At 34.0% G+C, this 23,404-nt stretch overlaps 2 protein-coding genes across 2 annotated transcripts; one reads left to right on the forward strand and one right to left on the reverse strand.

Annotated features, from left to right (window-relative positions):
* Positions 1-1,839: 1,839 nt before the first annotated feature.
* On the reverse strand, positions 1,840-15,797 carry LOC110683831 (pathogenesis-related protein PR-4-like). The gene is made up of 2 exons (XM_021860245.1): positions 15,377-15,797; positions 1,840-2,135 (listed from the first exon to the last, which is right to left on the reverse strand). Exons 1-2 carry the CDS (start codon positions 15,635-15,637, stop codon positions 1,968-1,970), a joined length of 429 nt encoding a protein of 142 aa, XP_021715937.1. The 5' UTR covers positions 15,638-15,797; the 3' UTR covers positions 1,840-1,967.
* On the forward strand, positions 9,854-13,207 carry LOC110683830. The gene is made up of 2 exons (XM_021860244.1): positions 9,854-11,282; positions 12,433-13,207. The coding sequence occupies exons 1-2, from the start codon at positions 11,211-11,213 to the stop codon at positions 12,919-12,921; spliced, it is 561 nt and encodes a 186-aa protein (XP_021715936.1). The 5' UTR covers positions 9,854-11,210; the 3' UTR covers positions 12,922-13,207.
* Positions 15,798-23,404: the final 7,607 nt, after the last annotated feature.

A 23,404-nucleotide genomic window follows, 5' to 3' on the forward strand; every position in this document is an offset into this window, starting at 1 on the left:
TGAACCCATAACCTCATATTCATTAAATTAAACTTTAACTAACTATCGCTCCAATAACATCTTATATGATGATAAAATTGTATCAAACTTTAACTAACCACCGCTCCAAAGACATCTTATGATGATAAAATTGTATTAAAAAGTGTTATTCATGTTCATAAATTCTAAAATTTTAATTGTGAACTTATATGTGTATATTTTAACAACAATATGATTGCAAAATTAGTTTCATTTCTTTGATCAGTCACTCAACCATAATTCATGTAGATTATAGTTAATTAAAATATATAATCCAAAAATGCAAAATAATTTTAAAGATTTTTTCTTTTTAACCACAAAATATGTTTACTAGAAGGAATAATTTATTATGATAACTAAGTAATAAAAAAAAAAAGCACTTTAACAAATAAAACAAACTGATACAATATATCATTTAGGTTGATGCATATTAAATAATGAATTTTGATGTTCAACTATATTTAAAATATTTAACAAACGATAGTATTTATATAAAGCCACCAACTTATATTTCAATTGCTTTATTTTGTTATAATATTTTATATACAAACAATGACCCGGGGCATCGCCCGGGCTAAAAAACTAGTTTACGTATATTAAAAGGCGTTCCTAAGAACGTCTATGTGCCACGTACTTCTTTTTTTTATTGCGCCACGTCATCTTCCCGACATGTCAAGATGCCACATCATCACTCAAATAATGTCACATCATCCAAGCAACCAACGTTACTCCATATAAAAATTAAAGGAAATGATAAGGAGTAGGATCGAACCCTCAAACCTCTTATAACAACGATAACTATTTCACCATGTAAGTCAATTATCAAGTATGATATTATATATATAAAAAAATTATATAAATGCAAACCACAAGCTTAAATTTAAAAAAATATATGTACTAAAAAAAACCTTTTTAGTTGACAATGACACTTACAATTTTAAAAAACCTTTAAAAAAATTTATCGATTGCACGTCTACAACAGTAACAACCCAAGACAACGCCCGGTCTACTCATTAGTTATTGTTAAAATCGCGCATTGTACGAGGCTAATATAGTTATAAAATAATGGTGTGTCAATTCCAAAAATAGTAGTGTTGCAACTAATTAATATGAAACGACCAAAAATAAAAAGTGTTGCAATTAATGCGAAATGAAGAGAGCAATGACTATTTTCTCTATAAAAAAAATTGTGCCTTTTTTAAAGTCGAATCTATTAATTAACTAATACTAAAACAAAATATTGTTTACATCATCTACCCTCATACAATCCAACATGTCACGTTCTCAGTGAAAATTTTCCCTCCAGTTTAATTAATTTGTGATGTCATCAATGATTTTTACTAGGATCTTGCTAACGAACGCCCCCGGGGCGTTGGATAAGCATTTAAAATCTTACCTAAAGTGGTATAATTTGGGAAAGCATGAAAAAATCACGCGTCGATCGGTGTAATTAATGTTAATTTTAATTTAATCCTTCTACTTTTAACTAGCTTATTCAACGCTCCTGGGGCGTTAATTAGCATTTGCTAATTTCTAATTAGAGCTGTATATATCTCTCATAAATAAGGAGTTTTTATGGACTATTCTCACCTTACTAAAATATATCTCATCGTTTTGTTGACAGTTTGACTATTATGCGCAATTCTATTCACAAACTTTATTTTAATGGGGCCTAGAGATTTATAGTGAAGGAAAAATAAAGTAATTATGTGTGAATTCTTGTTGTTTTTGCTTTAACTATTCCTTTACAATATTATGATTTTCAAGGTAACCTGTGAAATTTTGAAATACTACCCATTTACACAAGAAGAAACTCCGTAATTATACAATAAAATAAGATATCCTTTTATTCATATAATAGCTGATTTAGATATCATTACATAAAACATAAGCAAAGATACATAGGCTAATTGACTAGATAAGTCATTACTCATTAGATAGTGTCTGGTTTAGCAGCCAACAACAAATTGGTAACTGACTTGTAGGTGGCCTTGAGCTTTGCCTAGACCGTTGGTGTCTAGTTGGTTAAAGACGTTCTGATCAAGGTCTAATCCTCCATTGCTGCATTGATCAACTATTCTCACTGTTGCTTGGGCGTTCGTTGCCAAGTTCGTTACCTGCGCCATCACTATTGTTAGCAACATTTTTTTGTACAAATAATTCGTACTTAATAGTACGTATTCCACTACTACCTTTTATTTTTTATTTTTATTATTATTGTGTTCTATTCTTTTTTTTGACAAGAAGCAAAAGAGTAGTATTTCTTTATTTTTATTATTATTGTGTTCTATTCACTTAGTAGTTATTCTATCTATTAAATAAAGAAATGTTTGACCACAATCTGTAACTGGTAAACAAAAAATGTGGAAACGTTTGACTTGCATTGAAGACCACATTTGACTAGTTGCAAATTGTGGTCAAACATTTCTTATGTAATACTTCATAAATAATGCTCATATAATAAAGTGATATCTTGTTAAATGTTACAAAATATATTCTATGTGGATGTTCATTATCATTTGTAACTCCCTAGTATTATGCCACCCATTGTAACCCCCATATTTAATTACCTCTATTGTAACCCCCGCTTAAATGGAATCTTAATTTCCATGAAGGTTACATACTTACATTATGTATATATATATAGCATGGACAAATCAAAGGATAGACAATACAATTACCATCTACATCTCTCTCTAATCTTCTCCCTTTTCCCCTTATTTTATAATACGTTATCAGCACCATTACTTTAATTATCGGTAATCGGAGAAAACATTAATCAAACAATATAACAAGGAGGATCATATTGTTGGCTTGTTGCATCAACCTCAATTAACCGAGTTACTGACGAAATATACACTACTTCGTACACATTATTTTTTTTCCCGTTGACTGAGTTAAGCTTCACTTTGTATTGATTAAGCTATTTTGTTCTAATAGCTTATTTGGTATGATAACAATTTGCTACTATTTTATCATGGATAAATATTGCATGAGTTGGTTACAATTATCATTATTTTATCATGCGTTGATTACAATCATGAAATTTTGGGTTTTTTTTTTTTTTTTTTTTTTTTTTTTTTTTTTTTTTTTTTTTTGTTTTGTTGTGCTAAATTACATCTTTTATTTGTTAATTATTTGGTATCACATGGGTTGAGATTTACTACCATATATTACGGTTAATTGTTTCGTTTATTGTTTTAATTTATTAATTTATTACCATGGTTCTTTTATTTTGTGTATTACGGTTTGCGACATACTTTGTTACGACATATCAATATATTTTTATAATAGTTGAGATATTTGATGCATAAAACTTAGATGTAGTATGTATGTCTTTGATCATATGTATATAATATAAAAGATATTAGAAAAATACTTTTTGATATGATCTGCTTAATTATAGCCAACGTATAATCCTCTTGATACTTTATTACTTTTGACTTTTGAATTTATTTTGCTTATAATTTTATTTTATTTGCATATTAGTAAATAGTTTGAGTGAGCATGAAATATTTAAATTTCAATTATACGAGTATTATGATTCATTAACTTGTCAGGTCATAGAATATGCTATATGACTATTTTATTCTTGCATATATGTCATTTACTGTGTGAATGTTGATAGAATCTATTTATATCAAACAACTATGAAGTTTATATATATATATATATATATATATATATATATATATATATATATATATATATATATATATATATATATATAAGCTCTAATTTTGAATATTATTTTATATAGTGAAAATGTCAAACCTTGCCAAACTTGAATTCGTGGCCCTTGATATCACTGGAAAGGGTGAAGTTGTAAGATATAAGGCACGCTTAGTTGCACAAGGATTCTCACAAAGACCTGGTATTGATTATGAGGAGACATATTCTCCTGTGGTGGATGCAACTACTTTTAGATTTTTGATTAGTCTGGCAATAAGAGAAGGACTTGACTTACGTTTGATGGATGTAGTCACAGCTTATTTATACGGCCCACTAGATAATGACATTTACATGAAGCTCCCAGAAGGATTCAAGCTGCCAGAAGCAGCAAAATCTAGTTCTCGAGAACATTTCTGTATTAAATTGAACAAATCTCTTTATGGATTGAAACAATCTGGGCGTATGTGGTATAACCGTCTAAGTGAGTATTTGTCAAAGGAAGGTTATAAGAATGATCCTATCTGCCCATGTATTTTTGTAAAGAAATTTGGATCGAGATTTGTTATAATTGCAGTGTATGTTGATGATTTGAATATCATTGGAACTCCTGAAGATATTTCAGTGACTGTCAATTATTTAAAGAAAGAATTCGAAATAAAAGATCTTGGAAAGACAAAATTTTGCTTAGGGTTACAAATAGAGCACCTAGAGAATGGAATCCTTGTGCATCAATCAACACTACTAGAAAATGGCTTAATACCGACGGATTTTTTACGACGGACCTATTTTTCCGTCGCAAACTTTAATTTCAGCGACGGAATTAAGTGTGTTGCTAAAATGCGTCGGAAAATGTGAATTGCGACGGAAATTCCCTTGCAAAATTTACGACAAAATTTATTTCTGTCGGAAAATTAATTTTGCGACGGAAAATTCCGTAGCAAAATTTATTGCGACGGAATTTTCCGTCGGAAAATAATTACCGACGAAATAAATTCCGTCGCAAATACTTGAACTAGAAATTAGGTTTCAAACCAGAAAGAACCAGGGAAAAAACACGGGGGAAGAGAGAGAAAGAAAGAAAGAAAGAAAGGGAGAAAGAGAGAGAAAGAAAGAGAAAGAGAAGAAGACGCGCCTCCGCCTGACCGCCACCGTCGCCTCAGCCTGAGCGCGCCTCCGCCTGACCACCGGATCCCGCTGCCGCCGTTCTCCCCGACGGTAACCTCCGGTGTTAGGTTTTTGTTTTTTTTTTTAAAAAAATTCGCACTAACCACCGGGGCTTGTGAACAGCCACCACCGGTTTGTAGCAGCCGCCGTCACACCTACCCGGCCGGCGACATTCCAAGAATTCCGGCTGCAGCGCCGGTGAGGTATTTTTATTATATTTTTTTTTTATGTTTTATTTTTTATTTTTTTTATTTAACCCTAACACCCCTTTTGTTTCAGGTGGCTCCACCGTTCCGCCTCCTACCAGAACCACCACCACCTTCATCCTCCCGCTGGTAAGAACTCTGAACATAATTTGACTTATTTTTTCATTTTTTTAAAATAAATATTGACATTTTACACCTTAATTAATGTTTAATTGTTAATATTTGTAGGATTTGTATCTTTGCCTTGCTTTGAATCTCAATAAAAAGTGCAGATCTATAGGTTCGTGACATTCTAATTTCTAAAATTGTTATTTTAGTTTATACTTGGCATGTTAGTGACTTAGATAAATGTTAGTTTGGTTTGATTTGGTTTATTATAATAAATACTAATGGTTGATATGTTAGTTAAGTTTAATTTGGTTTGACATTTTTATAATAATGTAAGACATGACATGTAAATTTTGTTTGGTTTAGTATAATAATGTATGACATGATATGTTAGTTTAGGTTGATATTTTATTATAAAAATGTACCGCATGATATGTTAGTTTACATTGATTTAGTTTATTATAATAATGTATGTTAGTTTAGTTTAATTTATTATTATTTAATAATGTATGTTAGTTTTGTTTAGTTTAATATAATGTATGTTAGTTTAATTTAATGCATGTTAGTTAATTTAGTAAAAAAATATTTGTTTTATATAATTTTAAATGTAATGATTACTATATAATTGTTTATATCAATTTAATTATGATTATGATATATTTGGTTTACTTATAATGATTGTGTTATGTAATTTGCTTGGCATATTTTTAAATGAGCGTGTTATATTTACTTGATATATTTATGAATGAATCATTTGCATCATCATTTTCCTAGATACCCGTTCAAGGCATACTCATTAGGAGTATGTCTTGGATAGTCCCCGGTTGGGACTGTCTTTGGACGTTTATTCTCACTTAGGTGGTGAATGTATGCCTTGTTATTGATTCTAGGGAATATCCTGGCTAATCATTTCTCTACAATGTTCTCTGGGTACATATGACGGGTTATCTAATAGCCTACATCGTGTACTTGGAGAACATAAGGGAAATGCTGCCGGATTTTCCATAGAATTGATAACCTGGCATACATTCGCTAGTGTGATTAAATGTCCAAGGATGGGTTAGGTTGGAGTGATAAGGACCTTTGGACATCATGTACAATCTTATTATCATATTTTTAACATTTAGATGGTTAATGAATATTCTATACGCGTTGTGACTAATGTGATTATACATATTCATGAGTTTGTGTAGAAGTTGTAATCATGAAACGAACAGAACGTAGCTGGATGTATGAAAGGAAGGTTGGGCATTCTATTAATCCGGAATTTGTGAAAGGGGTAGATGAATTCCTTAAATACGTGGAAGACCATCCCGAGAGTAGCAACCCGAATGAAGTTAGGTGTCCATGTTTTAAATGTAAGAACAAACGACTTTGGGATGCGGAAACTGTTAAAATTCATTTGTACCGCAAGGGTTTCATACCTAATTACTATGAGTGGACGTGTCATGGGGAAGGCTTTCCGGGAGCTCCTGAAGGACCGTCAAATGAATACCATGAAATGGTTTTCGATGCTTTTGGTCATAATGAAGATCAAGGGCATATAGAAGAGGCAGAGGAGGAGCCTAATGCACAAGCTAAGCATTTCCTAGATTTGTTAAAGGCTTCCAAAAGACCATTATACGAAGGAAGTTCATTGTCTGTGTTACAGATGGCTGCTCGAATTACTAGTCTTAAGTATGAGTATAATTTACCCCATAGATGTGTTGACGGGTTTGCTTCTTTGGTCAATGAGGCAATTCCTAACAATAACAATATGGCCAACACATTCTATGAGGTGAAGAAGATTGTGAAGGGGTTGGAGTTGCCTCATGAAAAGATTCATGCATGTCCAAAAGGATGTATGCTGTTTTGGAAGGATGATGTTCAGCTATCTACATGTAGGGTGTGTGGTAGCGACCGATACAAAAAGACTTCTAAAGGTAGTTTAGTGCCTTTGAATGTTTTAATTTATTTTCCGATCACACCGAGATTACAAAGGCTCTATGCAACCAAGAACATATCGGAGGAAATGACATGGCATTCGAAAAATCCTCGAGTTCAAGGCACAATGGCGCACCCTAATGATAATGAAGCTTGGAAACACCTCGATAGATGCTTTCCAGAATTTTCCAATGAGCCTCGTAATGTTCGACTTGGCTTGTGTACAGATGGTTTTGCTCCGCATGGTAAGTTTGGGGGACAATATTCCTGTTGGCCTGTCATTTTGACCCCTTATAACTTGCCTCCTTCAATGTGTATGAAAAGACAATTCATGTTCCTTTCGTTGCTCGTTCCTGGTCCTAAGAACCCTAAGGGCAATTTGGATGTGTATATGCAACCGTTGGTACAAGAGTTGAAACAATTATGGGAAGTAGGCGCAAATACTTATGACATTTGGAGGAAACAAAATTTCAATCTTCGAGCAGCCATCCTTTGGACTGTTAGTGACTTCCCAGCTTACGGTATGTTGTTTGGTTGGACCACAGCGGGTAAGAAGGCTTGTGTTTATTGTATGGATAAAATCAAAACATTCTGGCTTGAACACAGTGGCAAAGTTTCTTGGTTTGATTGCCATCGCCAATTCCTTCCAACAGATCACCCTTTTCGAAATAGTAAAACTGCTTTTTGTAAAACCAAAGTCAAAAAAGGTTCACCGCCACACATCATGTCAGGTGAGGAATTGTGAGAATGTGTGAGACACCTTCCAAGGGCAATTGATGGGCCGGAGGCATTGAAACATCTCAAAAGAGCAAAAAAAGGGTGGTTCAAGCAATCCTCGTTGTGGGAGCTTCCTTATTGGAAGCATCTGCTCATCCGTCACAACTTAGATGTCATGCACATTGAAAAGAACTTCTTTGATCAGTTAATCCACACCATTATGGATTTGAAAAAACAGACATGTGACACGCCATCGGCTCGAAATGACATAGCTAAATATTGTAAAAGGCCACAACTTCATCTGCAAGAGGACGGTAGGGGAAAAGAGTACATGCCAAAAGCCCCATTTGCTATTGATAAGGCTCAAAGAAAAGTGTTGTGTGACTGGGTTAAACAGTTGCGTTTTCCAGATGGATATGCCTCTAATTTAAGCAGATGCGTAGATTTACAAGGTTGTAAGCTTCATGGTATGAAAAGCCACGACTGCCATGTGTTCATGGAGAGGTTGTTGCCTACTGATTTGAGGGAATTACTCCCTACCCATATTTGGAATGCGGTTACAGAGATCAGTCAATTCTTCCGTGATTTGTGTTGTTACACAATCACCGTTGGTGACATGGAGCTATTAGAGAAAAACATAGCTGAAATCCTTTGCAAGCTTGAGAAGGTGTTCCCTCCGGCATTCTTCAACTCCATGGAGCATTTACCTATTCATTTTCCGTATGAGGGAAAGTTATGTGGTCCTGTTCAATACAGATGGATGTATCCCTTCGAAAGGTAAATCAAAGTCCCCTTCACTTCCTCTTTCATAAAAAACCTTCATAGTCATGACCTATTTACACAATTATTTATACTAATTTAATTGCAGGTTCCTTAATCACTTGAAACGTAAAATTGGGAACAAGGCTCGAGTTGAAGGTTCCATATGTAATGCTTATCTCACCGAAGAGATAGCAAACTTTTGCTCAAATTACTTTCAGCCGTCAGTTGACACAAAAACTCGGGATCTCGGTCGAAATGTAAATGTAGACGTGGAATCAACAATGGACAACTCTGACTTACCAGAGTTGTTCTCGGTGGACACCGGTCGTGTCTCAACTGAGGGTAAAACTCGGTATTTAGATGAAAAAGAACTCGAGTGTGCTCATTTGTTTGTTTTACAAAACTGCGACATTCTTGGTGAATACGAAAGGTATATGTGTTAAAGAATGAATTTTATTCATAGTTCTGAAGAATTAAAATGGTTGAATTACTTATTTCTCTTGTATCATTGACCTAATAGAAAGTTTGAGGACTACGTTCTTAGTTCCCGACCGTTTTTGCGTAGAGAAGAAGTTATGGAGAAATGTGACACCGAATTCTCTGATTGGTTTCACCATAAGGTGATAGAAATGTTCTAGCTCTTTAAATATGCTTTTTAGATCTTGCAATTCACTTTAATTAATTATTGAATTGTGACGTAAATAGGTGGTTGAAGAGAAACCAAATTCAGATGTCCTGCAAGCATTGTGCATGCGTCCTTTCAAGCGTGTTCGAACTTGGAGGCAGATTTTTGTTGGTGGATTTAATTTCCATACACATTCCCATGGCAAACACAAGTCCACGATGAATTATGGTGTATGTGTGTCTAGTGATGATGGTAGAGAGTACTTTGGCATTCTAGATGATATAATTGAACTTGTCTACACTGGTCCAAAAAAAGAGTACAAGACTATTTTGTTTAAGTGTAGTTGGATGGATTGTGGTAGGGGTATGAACATACATGAACAATACAAGCTAGTCGAAGTGAGTCATACTAAGAAATACCCCAAGTATGATCCCTTCGTATTATCTTATCAAGTGAGCCAAGTGTACTACACATCCTACCCAAGCCTAAAAAGAGATCGAGTTCAATGGTGGGCTGTGTTTAAAACACAAGCAAGGTCAGTGGTTGATGCTCCAGTGGACCTTGATTTTATGCAGGCACCGTCTCCACAAGTCCATGCAATGCTTTGTCCACCGAATGACATTCCTGACTATGACCTAGTTGAGGATGATGACGAAGATGATGATGGTGGCTTAATAATCTCAAGCGATGAAGATGATGAATCAAGTGTCGACTCTAGTGATAGTGACGAGGATGATGAGATCGATGTTGTTTTAGATGATAGTAGTGATGATGCCAGTAGTGATAGTAGCGATGAAAGTCATGACTAGGAGATCGAATTTAATTTGTTACTGTAAAATGAATACTTAAATTTGCTTGTAGTTGTGTAATTGTCGGTTGAATTTGATTGTCATTGTAAAATCAATTAAAGAGTTTGTCGTTTTATTGTTAATCTTGTTACATCTCATTATACTTGTAATTTTTATAATGTTAATAATATCATGGCATGTGACTGACATCTTTTTCAGGTGGAAATGGTGGGAGGGAAAAAAGGAGAATCATCAAAGAAAAATAAGGGAAAGGAGAAAAGGCAAGTTGTCATTTATGATGACGACGAGGAAATGGTGGACGTGGAGGACGCGGCAGATTTGGGTGACAATGAGGATCCTCAAACACAAATGCAGATACATCATCATGAGCAACAGCTTCAGGGGCAACAAGCCTCACAGTCTTCTAAGTTGGTGGTATTAGACCCTGCCACTTGCTGGTATGTATGTAGTTGTAATTTCATTCCCTTTCTACCCATATTTCTTATCACTGACCTATGTATTACTCTAACATAAACTATTTATTTATTATTTGTTCATGATTCACATTAAAATAGGTTTGACGATAAACCTGTGAGAAACGCCGTCTCTAACACCCTAACAGGTTACTATCGAGCTGCTTGGAGGAATTACGGAGAGGTTGATAAGAAGACGAAGGATCATTGGTGGAACTTGTTTTGCGTATGACATTTTATACTTATAGCTATGCATGTATTACTAAATGTATTGATGGAGTTATGTTTCATAATTTTAAATGTTTTTCATATGCAGAAACAATGCACATGGGCACCTGAGTTAAACGACCACGTGAAGCGAACCTTCGAAGTCAAGTTCGCAGATCGGCTGAAGGACATGTTTCACGCAGTCACACACAGGATGAACGGTAAGAAGCCAAGATGGATGATCGATGAAGTCCACAAGGATTTGATGGACGTTTTGGAAAATGATGAAGACTACAAGAAGAGGTCCGCACAAAACAAGAAGAACAGAAGAGGCGGATCGATGGACAATGTGGTTGAGCCAACCCATTACCAGGGTTCAATTTCATCTGTACAACATGCTAAAAGGATGGTGTGTTTGTTTTTTAGGCAATTGAAAAAGACAACAATTATGGTTACATTGAAATGATAAGCTTAATTTGGTTTGGTGCATGTACGTTCAAAGGCGGCGAAAAACAATGGCCAGTTACCAACTGCACATGATCTTTTCATGAAGACACACTTCAAGGAGATCCCTGGGAAAGGAAAGGTGCCAGCAAATGCCAAAGTCAAGAACATTGCGGTAACAACTTTAATATAATTTTGGCTTTAAACATATTAATTCGGCTTGAAATGGCTTCACTTTAAAGATATAGACCATTAAACTTAGTACATTTGCTTGCTTATGTGATTTTGAGGATATTAATTCGGCTTGAAATGACTTGATTTTGAGGATATGGAACCATAAACTTAGTAAAATTGCTTCTTTTATGTGATTTCAAGTCATAAACTCTTATAAATATGTAAATATGGGATGGTTTGAGAAAGAATGAGTTTAAAATTTAAGAAATAAATAAAATAGGCATGTAAGTACCCATTTTGGCTTGAAATGGGTTGATTTTGAGGATATGGACCCAAAAACTTAGTAAAATTGCTACTTTTATGTGATTTCAAGTCATAAACTCTTATAAATATGTAAATATGGGATGGTTTGAGAAAGAATGAGTTTAAAAGTTAAGAAATAAAGAAAATAGGCATGTAAGAACCCATTTTGGCTTGAAATGACTTGATTTTGAGGATATGGAACCATAAACTTAGTAAAATTGCTTCTTTTATGTGATTTCAAGTCATAAACTCTTATAAATATGTAAATATGGGATGGTTTGAGAAAGAATGAGTTTAAAAGTTAAGAAATAAAGAAAATAGGCATGTAAGAACCCATTTTGGCTTGAAATGACTTGATTTTGAGGATATGGAACCATAAACTTAGTAAAATTGCTTCTTTTATGTGATTTCAAGTCATAAACTCTTATAAATATGTAAATATGGGATGGTTTGAGAAAGAATGAGTTTAAAAGTTAAGAATTAAAGAAAATAGGCATGTAAGTACCCATTTTGGCTTGAAATGGCTTCATTTTGAGGATATGGACCCAAAAACTTATAAATTTGCTATTTTTATGTGATTTCAAGTCATAAACTCTTATAAATATGTAAATATGGGATGGTTTGAGAAAGAATGAATTTAAAAGTTAAGAAATAAAGAAAATAGGCATGTAAGTACCCATTTTGGCTTGAAATGGCTTCATTTTGAGGATATGGACCCAAAAACTTATAAATTTGCTACTTTTATGTGATTTCAAGTCTTCACTTATATGTTTATTTTCTTTACTTGTAAATTATGTTGTTGGGTAATTGTTTAAACTATATATTATTGTGTAATGTCTTTCTTGTAGGAGAACTACCAGAAGAATGTTGAAGAAGCCACCACTCAAGGGATTAAAAAGAGTCCTAATGAGTTGTTTTGGGAGAGTGTGGGTGGTCTCAACAAGAAGGGTCGAGTGAGGGGACTTGGCCAAAGTGCAGAGCTGTACTTTGGCAACCGGACGGGTCGAGGTTCTAGGTCTTCACAACAGTACACACCGTCTGTTGTTAGTCAGATGCAAGACCAGATGGACCATAGGGTGGAGGCTCTTCGTAGTGAGATACGCAATGAACTCCGGAGTGAAATACGAAGTGAACTTCGAAGTGAAATGGAAGTTGAGATACAAGCTCAAATTCAAGCTGAAGTAGCCCAAATGGAAAGGAGAGCTGAGGAGAGGTGGAATGACTTCATCAGACGATTTGGCAACGACACCTGTTCCACCATTCAGCCTCATCGACAAGACCCTAGGGATGACCCGGGTAGTGGAGGAGCAAGCCAGGGTACCCCTGCAGTTTTTTAGCCTAGCTTAGGTTTATGTAGTACGGACAAGTAGTTAATTAGAATTTATGTAGCATTTGATGATTTTCCCGCTTTTGTAGAATTACTATACATTATGTAGCTTTTAGATATGTTTAACTTCAGAATAGCTTTTGTGGAAATATATATATTTATATTTCCAAAATTGGTTTATGATTTTAATTTTCACAGGTATTAGGTGCAGGAACATAGGTTATTAATGCTGGACAACTAGAATTTTGGCTTTGTGAAATATATTATGCGACGGAAATAATTAATATTTAGTTTGTCGAAATTGATTTGCGACGGAAAAATGAAGAATATTTCGTTGCTGACACAATCCTTAACGACGGAAAATTCCCTCGCAAAAGTTAAAAGTTTGCGAGGGATTTAACTTCCGTCGCAATTAATATAATAGCGAGGGAATTTTCCGTCGTAGTTAATATTTTTGCAAGGGAATTTTCCGTCGCAATTAATATTTTAGCAAGGGAATTTTCCGTCGCAAATAATATTTCAGCAAGGGATTGTTCCGTCGCAAATAATATTTTAGCAAGGGAATTTTCCGTCGCAAATATTGACCTTCAGGGAGGGATTTTTCCGTCGTAAGTTATTATTCAACGACGGATTTTTCCGTCGTAAATCTGCGACGGATAATACTTGAAAGTCAAATTTTCTTGCGACGGATGTTATTCCGTCGGTATTTCCGTCGCAAAAGACATTTGCGACGGAATTTCTCTCGGAAATTCTTTTTTTTCCTACGAAACGTTTTGCGACGGACAGTTACGACAGAATTCCGTCGGAAATGCTATTTGCGACGGAATTTGGCCTTTTTGCAAGGGAAAATTTCCGTCGCTATTTAACCTTATTCTTGTAGTGCAAAATACATAGAAAAGGTTCTTAAAAGATTTTCTATGGATACAACACATCCATTGAGCAGTCCTATGGTTGTAAGATCACTTGAAGTAGAGAAAGATCCATTCCGACCTCAGGAAAATGATGAAAAAATTTTGGGTCCTGAAGTACCATATCTTAGTGCAATTGGAGCACTAATGTACCTTGCAAGTCATACACGACCCGACATATCATTTTCAGTTAATTTATTAGCAAGGTTTAGTTCATGTCCAACCCGGAGGCATTGGAATGGGATTAAACATTTACTTCGTTATCTTCAAGGTACGAAGGATATGGGTTTATTTTTCCCAAAGTTGTCCAAAGAAAATTTGATTGGTTTTGCAGATGCAGGTTATTTAATCTGATTCATTGATCCCTGCATATGTAATGGTTCTGATTGCACACAAACTAACATTATAAAAGAAAGTTTGTGGTTTATCATCTGGGAAAGAGGCACCGACAACTTTATACGAGGATAATGCAACTTGTATTGCTCAACTTAAGGAAGGATACATCAAAGGTGACAGAACAAAGCACATCTTACCCAAATTTTTCTTCACTCATGATCTTCAGAAGAATGGAGATATAAATGTTTTGCAGATTCGTTCAAGTGAGAATTTAGCAGACCTATTCACTAAGGCTCTTCCAACCGCAACCTTTAAAAGTTAGTTTATCGTATTAGATTGCGTCGTCTCAAAGATCTTCAGTGATATAATAATGAGGGGGAGTAATTGCGCGCTGCACTCTTTTTCCCTTATCCATGGTTTTTTTTCCCCACTGGGTTTTTCCTGGAAAGGTTTTTAATGAGGCAGCATATATGCGCATTAAATATATTTTAGATAATGCCCATCCAAGGGGGAGTGTTACAAAATATATTCTATGTGGATGTTCATTATCATTTGTAACTCCCTAGTATTATGCCACCCATTGTAACCCCCATATGTAATTACCTCTATTGTAACCCCCGCTTAAATGGAATCTTAATTTTCATGAAGGTTACATACTTACATTATGTATATATATATAGCATGGACAAATCAAAGGATAGACAATACAATTACCATCTACATCTCTCTCTAATCTTCTCCCTTTTCCCCTTATTTTATAATATTAAAAGTATTCCCATTTGTACTTTAAACTATCAGTTTCTTGTAGTTTTTATGTATTGAAAGTTAAACATATTAACGATTAAAGTTGTGCATTATATTAGTAGCATAGAAGTCAATATCTATCAGAGGAATTGAAGTATATACTTCATCATTTCATTTTATTCATTGTAATATACGAAGGATATTTATTGAGATAATACTAAATGGGCCTTGAAAACCCAAATGAGGAAGATAATTTGGTCCACAAACAAGGCGAAAGAAGGTTCCAAAATAAAGCCAATTGATCATTGCAATATATATGCTATAATTACTTTTGACAATCTATCACAACGTACAAAAAATGTAGTACATATCTTGTTAGATTTATTTTAATTAATAGAATATTAAACTTTAAACCAATCATGAAACTCAAACCATTCCAAACTTAACAACAAAAAAGCATGAATAGAGAATACTTACCCTGAGACACTTGCCACAAGAAGCTCGACCAGTAGGACCAGCAGGACCACAAAAGGCAGTCCAACCATATTTTTGACGCCATGACAAAGGCTGGTTAGCATCCCATGTTGCACAATACACACTCGCTTTGTTATAATCCCACCCTATACTTTGTGCGTTATAGATATGGAATGTTGCCCTCACGTTAGCACTTTGTGCGGCCGTGCCGACTGCCAGTGCAAGGCACACCACAACCATCACCATAATACTCTTGCTCTCCATTTTTCTCAACTAGTTTTTACAGTTATTATTTTTCAGGATTTACGTACTGTAATAATTTGTTTGATGATTTTGCTAGGAAATGTTGCCTATTTATAAAAAAGTATTTGTGGTAGTATGTACTTGGATGCCAAGTATTTGTGGTAGGATTTACTTGGATGACCTTACAGTTGGAAAATTATTCCTTAGTTTCTGGTACATTTAATGCTATTGTCATACCAAACACGGTCGTGTACATGTTTTAGCCGCCTTTAAAATATTTGACTCGCTATAAAGATAATATAGTCATGTGAAATTATATTTGCTTCGTCTCATTGTATATATTTTTACGTCTAGTTTTTTTCGTATAAGATTAGAGATAAAAGTGTTTTAAAACACGTCTTGAAAACTATAAAAAATTAAATAAGATAAAATATTAGGGACGGAGAGGATATTGATAAAAAAAAAATTCAAAATAACACTGTACTGCTTGTACTTTGTAGTAATTTGCACCATCTTTTCTTTTTATTGCCGTACTGAAAGAGGTCATCACCGCGTTATAAGGATAACAAACGTAATCCAAATATCCAATAGCTTTTTAATATAAGGAGTAATTTTTTGGAACAATCTTAAAAGTTAAAAAATAAGTGGCAACAATCATATGAGTTACACATAATACATATTAGTAAAGGTGAAAGCTACAACCTCCGTTCATGATTGCTTGTTACGTTATTGAAAGACTAATGGCCAAAGCGTCATAAACAAAAAGAAGCAGGAGTAGTTAATAATATTATCATCATATATAATGATAATAGTTTATATATAGGCATGGAGCAAAACACAAGCATGCAGCACAGGGCCGGCTACTAGGGGGAGCTCAATCGCTCACGCACTATTCTTTGATAAATTTATAAAAAGTAGTACTAATGACAAGTATAACTGCTTCTTTTTTATGTAAAGTCTGGGGTTCAGGTTGGGTTATATATCTCCAATATCCATAGTCGTCGAAAATCAAATCTGCATCGATCAAACGTTGACAAGACCTAAATAAACTCCCTAAAAACTGATGAGGTACGCTAACAAGATAGTTTAGACTAATCTTCCTCAAATTCGGAAGTTGAATATCTGTATTTTCTGGCAAATTAAACTTGATCATACCTCTTAATATCAAAACTACCAAGTACTGGGAAGAAAACAGAAACGCGGGAATTAGAAACAAATTATTATTTTCCACTTCAATAATGATCTGCTCCACGTTTCGGCCACAAACTTCTTGGAAACATGCGTCTGCTACACTAGGGTTACATAAGTTGGACAGAGAACTTAACTGAAGTTTGAAAACACGGAGTGTCTGAGAGGTCAGTTGTCGAACGATGTCGACGACAACAGTGGAGAATTTATTTGAGGCTATTTCGGGAACGTAACGTCCATCACTGTCAAATTTGAAAGTGGTGACACCAGTCCAAAGGTATTGCCATCGATGGAATAAGACGGAGGTGGCAACAGCATAATCGATTTGGAGACGAGAGAGTATATTGGCCAGAATATCATCGGAAGTAAACTTAAACGATCTTCCTTGCTCTTTATTCTCCTGTAGGCTTTAGTAGTACACATGCTGCAAAAAAAAAAAAAAAAAAAAAAAGTGATGGTATGGATGCTAATACTTGAAAAAATAATCAAGAATTATTTAAGATTAAATTTATAAAATTATAAACGTTCCATACCATGGTTAACATTATTATATTTATTGACATAAATAGAGAATATCTGTAGATATTCTCATACAAATATATTTTAAACTTAGAAGGAAAATATTTTACGGAAATTAATTCTCTATTAAAAACAAATAAATGACTTTTTTTTTTGTCAAAAACAAAATCATCATAATATTCTAGATTTTTTATCCAATCAAAAATTAACAAAAAAAAAAAGTAGTAGAATTAATCAAATAATTGAAAAAACTTAGCTTCAAAAGAAAAAATATATATATATATTTTCCTAATAAGATTCTTGTAAAAAAGAGATGAACAAAAAAGAAAAGATAGAACTCATCAAGATATCACGTACAAGAATATATCCTAAACAAACTTTTAATTAGCAGGACTCCTGTGGCTTTGAGACCTTCAACTGTCATGAAAAGTTTAATGCTTGAGTGAAATAAAGTGAATTATTCTCTTTCCATTAGCGTTCTAAAATTGACATGCATAAAACATAACAATACAAGTAAAATATACACCATAACCATACCATATGAAGAGGCAAAATAACCCGACTTTACAATAACCACTAGTTTGGTGTCCCGTGTGATACTCGGGTCGTTTTTAAAACTTATTATCTATACACCAAGTTTTAAAATATATCATTTTACAAAATTGGTTAGAAATTAATGTATTTTTGTAACGATTTTAATTATGTAGTACGCACGTAATAACTAATAATAATATTGGTGAAAATGTTCAATTTAAAAAAAAATTTAAAATAAAACAAACTTGAAATATAATAGAAATTTAGCCAAAAATATAATAAGCAAAAAATTTGTTCTATTTTATCAAAAATAAAATTCTAAATCAATAATTTTATCTTATAAATCTATTGAAAATAAACTCTAAATTAACCTTTTTTTTTTATTCTACATGTTCAAGTTTTTATCCTGATAAAAAAATACAACTTTTTCATTTATAAAAAATATATCCTAATAAATCTTACCTGTCATACTAATATTTAACTGTTGCCTATGTGGCACGACATTTGGCGAAAAGTTAAAATGCCAAATGTCATTGTCTCGTATATTGGCTAAAAGTTTAGCTTTATATATTAGTTATATGATATGAGATGATGATTGTTGAACTAAGAGGACAAATTTTCTATTTCATAGCAAGCTAAGGCTTAGTAAATCAACACATATCTAGCATTTTAAAAAGTTGTTGGAAGCATAAACCAAACTAAATTTGTGTACGCCAAGCTGTCATTTTACTACTATTACTTCTATGGGCATGCTTTCCATAACAACTCCTATTACAGCCACGTGGATAGCTGCTTTTGACCATGTAGGCCGTTGTTGCCTACTAAGTCTACATGACACCTATGTCGATAGGTGGCACTAGTTTGGTTGTTTTTCTATAAATACCCAAGCACCAGTTTTCAAAGCCAACTTTAATGACTTTAAATCAGAAAAAAAAAATATATTTAGAGAAGATGTTGCAATAGGTGGTAGATCAGACAATATTTCAAACACCATTTTTTTTAACGGAAAATAATAATATCATTAAATAACAGTCATACAACATATACAAATAATAAAGATATGTAAACCACAAATTAAGAGAAAATACTATAACTTTTACAATCAAATTCATAATTAATTTGCATATTTGGTACAACTCATACCCTTGCAAACACCAAAGTCAAATCTACTAATAAAGGAGATATTCATATAAAAAAAGCATAACCAATCAGGCACATTTGAAAGGTAGCATAAAGAAATTAAAACTCCATCAAAAGAGTAGTATGATACTTTAGCTTTAATTGTCATGGCCAAATTTTTTTATGATATAATAGATGATGAACATGTTTGGGCCACACCCTTCCCTATAAGTGTGAAGTGTCCACTTTATATAACCAAAATCATAAGGCAATGAGGGGGTAATCTTTTAGCCTTATAAAGTGGAGGTTTTTTTAGAAAATAACACCACAAAAAAACACAAATTTTGATTATACCACCACAAAACAAAAACTTTTATTATAACACCACACACACACACACACACAAAACATCACAAATTTAATTTCACCACCACTTAGCGGATTTTTGGATTAAATTCGTTAGTGGGACCCTTAGAAGACACGTGTCAAGTGTTTATTGGTTTAAATGAATAAATTAAAAAAACAACTAACCCCTAACCCAGCCAGCCCCGCCCTGCCACCGGCACCACCTACCCCAGCCGCCAGAACCTCCTACAGTCCTACCCGTACAAAAATCGACGAACCAGCCAAACTACCACCCCTATAACAGCCTACTCCACCAATTACCCCTTCACCCTTCTCAAAAACCACCCCAAGCTTTTCAAACCACCGCAAAGACCAAACCAGCGCTGACCACTGCGAAAACCCCCCTTTCCTCCACCCTTAATGGCCAAATCGACCATGGAAATTGACCTTTCTGGGTTTCCATGGTCGATTTTGGTCGTTTGAGGGTGAAGGGTTCACTTCGTTGGTTTCCATGGTCGAATTCGGTGGATTTCATCATTAGTTTTCGGCTTCCATGGGTTTTAGCGCCAGTTTTGTGGTGGTGATGGGGCTGGTGTGTTTCAGAGACGGCTCGTGATCGGGTGCTGGAGATTCCGGTGGTGGGGATGGGATGGGGATTGGGGCCGCTGGCGGTGGATGTTAGGATTGCCGGTGGTGGTGGTTAATCTGGGCTAAGGTTTAGTTTTTTTTTTATATTTTTTAGACCAATAGATTATTGACACGTGTACGTGGCGGGTCCCACTAACGAAATTCATACAAAAATCCGTTAAGTGGTGGTAAAATCAAATTTGTGAGTTTTTTGCGGTGTTATAATAATAGTTTTTGTGTTTTGTGGTGTTATAATCAAAATTTGTGTGTGTTTTTTTTTTTTTGTGGTCTTATTTTTTAAAAAAACCTAAGTGGACACAACTTTTTCAAATATGGGTTTGTTCGTGGGCTTAACAATAAATATGCACGGACCATATCAATTTCCTTAAAGTTTCTCTCCTTATAAAGATCAACTAGTTTGTAAATGCCCCAGGTTGCTAATTTGTACTTTTTTAATTTGATGATTATGTTCTACTGTTTGTATAGTTAGTGTTTGGTTTGGGAATTGTCTCGGGTGTTACTGTTTTTTTATTATTATTTTTTACCTCATATCTATTTATTCACTAATCTTGTGAAATATAAATAAAAATATAACCTCTAATTTACTTACGGAGTAATATAATCAAGGAATATATAATATTAATTATGTGAAATTTAAGACGTTAATCAAAGTTGGTTGAGATGATAAATGTATGACCTTTGTATTTTGGAGGTTACGAGTTTCCACGTGGCACTGTTCCTTTGAATGGAACGCCTTTTAATATATAGTATAGATATAGATGTTCAGGCCAAATCAAACAACAAGAGCAATGTTCGTTGGAAATTTTAAAAAAAAAAAAAAAAAAAAAAAAAAAAAAAAAAAAAAAACTTTGGATTGAACGTAGATACTAGGGGTGAGCATAACAGGGTAACCTGTAAAAATTCCAGGAACCGGAACCGGAACCTGTTGCAACAGGTTCCTCAAAATGAGAACCGGAACCGAAACCTGTTGAACAGGTTCCTCGAAATTGGGAACCGGAACCTGTAGGTTCCGGTTCCGATTCAGGGTACCCTGTATTATAATATACTCACTAACTTTTTCCAAAAATTTTAATAAAAAACTGGTTGGTCACTAATTTATAATGTTTGCAACTTGCAAATAAGACAAACTAATAGTAGTTTTCTAACAAATTTAATATATATATTTTTATAATTGTAATTTTGATATTTATTATTTAAAAATTGAGTAAGAATTAGTGTATAATTTAAAATTAAGTGATACTTTTATCAGGTACAGGGTACCCTACAGGTTCCGGTTCCAAAAAATTGAGAACCTGAACCGGAACCTATTACAACAGGTTCTCCAGTTTGCTACCCGGAACCGGAACCTCTTGTACAGGTTCTGGTTCCGGAACCTGCGGTTCCTAACAGGTTCCGGTTCCGATTCAGGGTACCCTGATTTTTTGCTCACCCCTAGTAGATACAGACTCGTTTTTAGTTTTGTTCAAATCTTATACTTCCTCTGTTTTACGAGAATTAACATTGCAACAATGAACTTTTTGCACTATTCATCACTCTTGTTTGACCATATAATATGATTTATACGTTAAACAAAATATAGTCATGTGGGATCTTGTTAGATTCGTCCCATAAAATACTTTCACAATATCAACTTTTTATAATTTTTACTCTTATACGGTTATAGATATTTAGTATACTCGTATAAAATGTTGTTTGGGATGCGTAATTTCCTCGTTGTTGCAATATTAACAGAGAAGTATAAAATTTTGAAGGTCGTCTATGTGAATTTAACCCAATTATACGCTTCATGACTATAGGGTGACTTTTGTGATCCCTCAACTGTAACGGCAAGCTTAGTAGACAATATATTGTTATCAAATCATATAACTCCAATCAAAAAAATTATGAAAAGAAATTATAATAAATAATGGGTGAGGTTTTTATTCTAAACAGCATATGCACATAAGTTATCAAACCAAATGTTTCCAAGGCTTATGGTACTAATATTTTACTAATGACTAATACTATATAATATTTTACCAATATTGTTTGTCATAACTAAATATTACAGAGTATCGATCATGTAATCAAATGACTAATACCGTATTAATGTTGTTTTACTAATGCTGCTAGTCATAAGCTGTCTTGATATACTAACAGAGGGTAGAGGCTACAAGTTTGAGTTAGTATCGACCACTAAGAATAGCTATATACGCCTTAATATCCTTAATTATGTATGTTGATATAGCATAGAAGCAGTCATCCTAATTATATTAATCAATAATTAATCAAGCATAATAGCTGAACCACCGGCTTGTAATCAGATTACTTTGAACTTTGAAGTCAGTAATCAATAATTATCAAAGGAAAATTTGCATTAAAGGATCTTTTAAATGGACTTGTTTGCAAGAAAGGACCTTATAAATCGAAAGTGGCATAGAAGGACCTTTTAAACGTTTTTGGTTGCGGCGGGGGACCTTGACATCGAAATTTGGGAATTGACCAAATTATTCCGGCGTTGACTTGGGGTGGCACATGACCCACCCACAAACAACACATGCACGCACAAGGCAACAACTCAAAATAAGAAAAAGAAAAAAACAAATAAACCAAAACCAATTCCCAACATCATCACTTCAATTAATCAATTAATTAAGTACTTCAATGAATGAATTAATGTATTAAAGTTGGATGAACCACTACATGTAACAGATTAAAAAATTCAAATCAAAGCCTAAATTTCTGCAATTTCGACTTAAGAAAGTGTAAAAAAAATCAAGCTTTAGCTAGTTTTCATGACCTTTTTGATGGTAAATCCAGATTCTTTACCATTTTTTTTCCATTTCTTTGTTTTCGCCATGGCAGAATGCTAAATTATAGAGAGAATATGATAAATTGAATAAACTCAATCACTTGCCTCCCATTGATACGGCCATAGCCAATTTTAATATAAAAAGGTTTCCCTAATGTGATAAAATTAGGAAATATCACAAAGATCTCAAAAGATTATATTTAGGCACAAAATATAGCAACTAAATATTATCATATAATTTCCTAAAATATAATATTCCCAATACCCTCCCTCAAGTTGGAGCATGGGGATTGTAAATGCCCAACTTGGAAAGAAGAATGATCAAACTGAGACTTCCCAAGCGCCTTAGTGAAAATGTCTGCAAGTTGTTCCTTAGTGGAAACATAAGAAGGATCAATTAAGCCCTCTGTAATGGCATCACGAACAATGTGACAATCAATCTCAATGTGCTTCGTACGTTCATGAAAAACTGGATTTCGAGCTATATATAAAGCAGATTGATTATCACAAAACAACTTGATCGCCTTAGGGTGTTCAACACCCAAACTCAAAAGCAAGGCCTTCAACCATTTCAACTCATGTGTGGTTGAAGACATGCAACGATACTCAGCCTCAGAAGAGGATGTGGCAACTGTGGGTTGTTT

This window comes from Chenopodium quinoa, unplaced genomic scaffold, assembly GCF_001683475.1.
Source record: "Chenopodium quinoa cultivar QQ74 unplaced genomic scaffold, ASM168347v1, whole genome shotgun sequence".
Lineage (NCBI taxonomy): Eukaryota > Viridiplantae > Streptophyta > Magnoliopsida > Caryophyllales > Amaranthaceae > Chenopodium > Chenopodium quinoa.

Coding starts and splice junctions, on each gene's coding strand:
- LOC110683830 (XM_021860244.1), top strand. CDS start 11,211: ATGAAGACACACTTCAAGGAGATCCCTGGGAAAGGAAAGGTGCCAGCA. Junction 11,283..12,432: donor CCAAAGTCAAGAACATTGCG/GTAACAACTTTA, acceptor TCTTTCTTGTAG/GAGAACTACCAGAAGAATGT.
- LOC110683831 (XM_021860245.1), bottom strand. CDS start 15,637: ATGGAGAGCAAGAGTATTATGGTGATGGTTGTGGTGTGCCTTGCACTG. Junction 2,136..15,376: donor CTTGTGGCAAGTGTCTCAGG/GTAAGTATTCTC, acceptor GTGATGGCGCAG/GTAACGAACTTGGCAACGAA.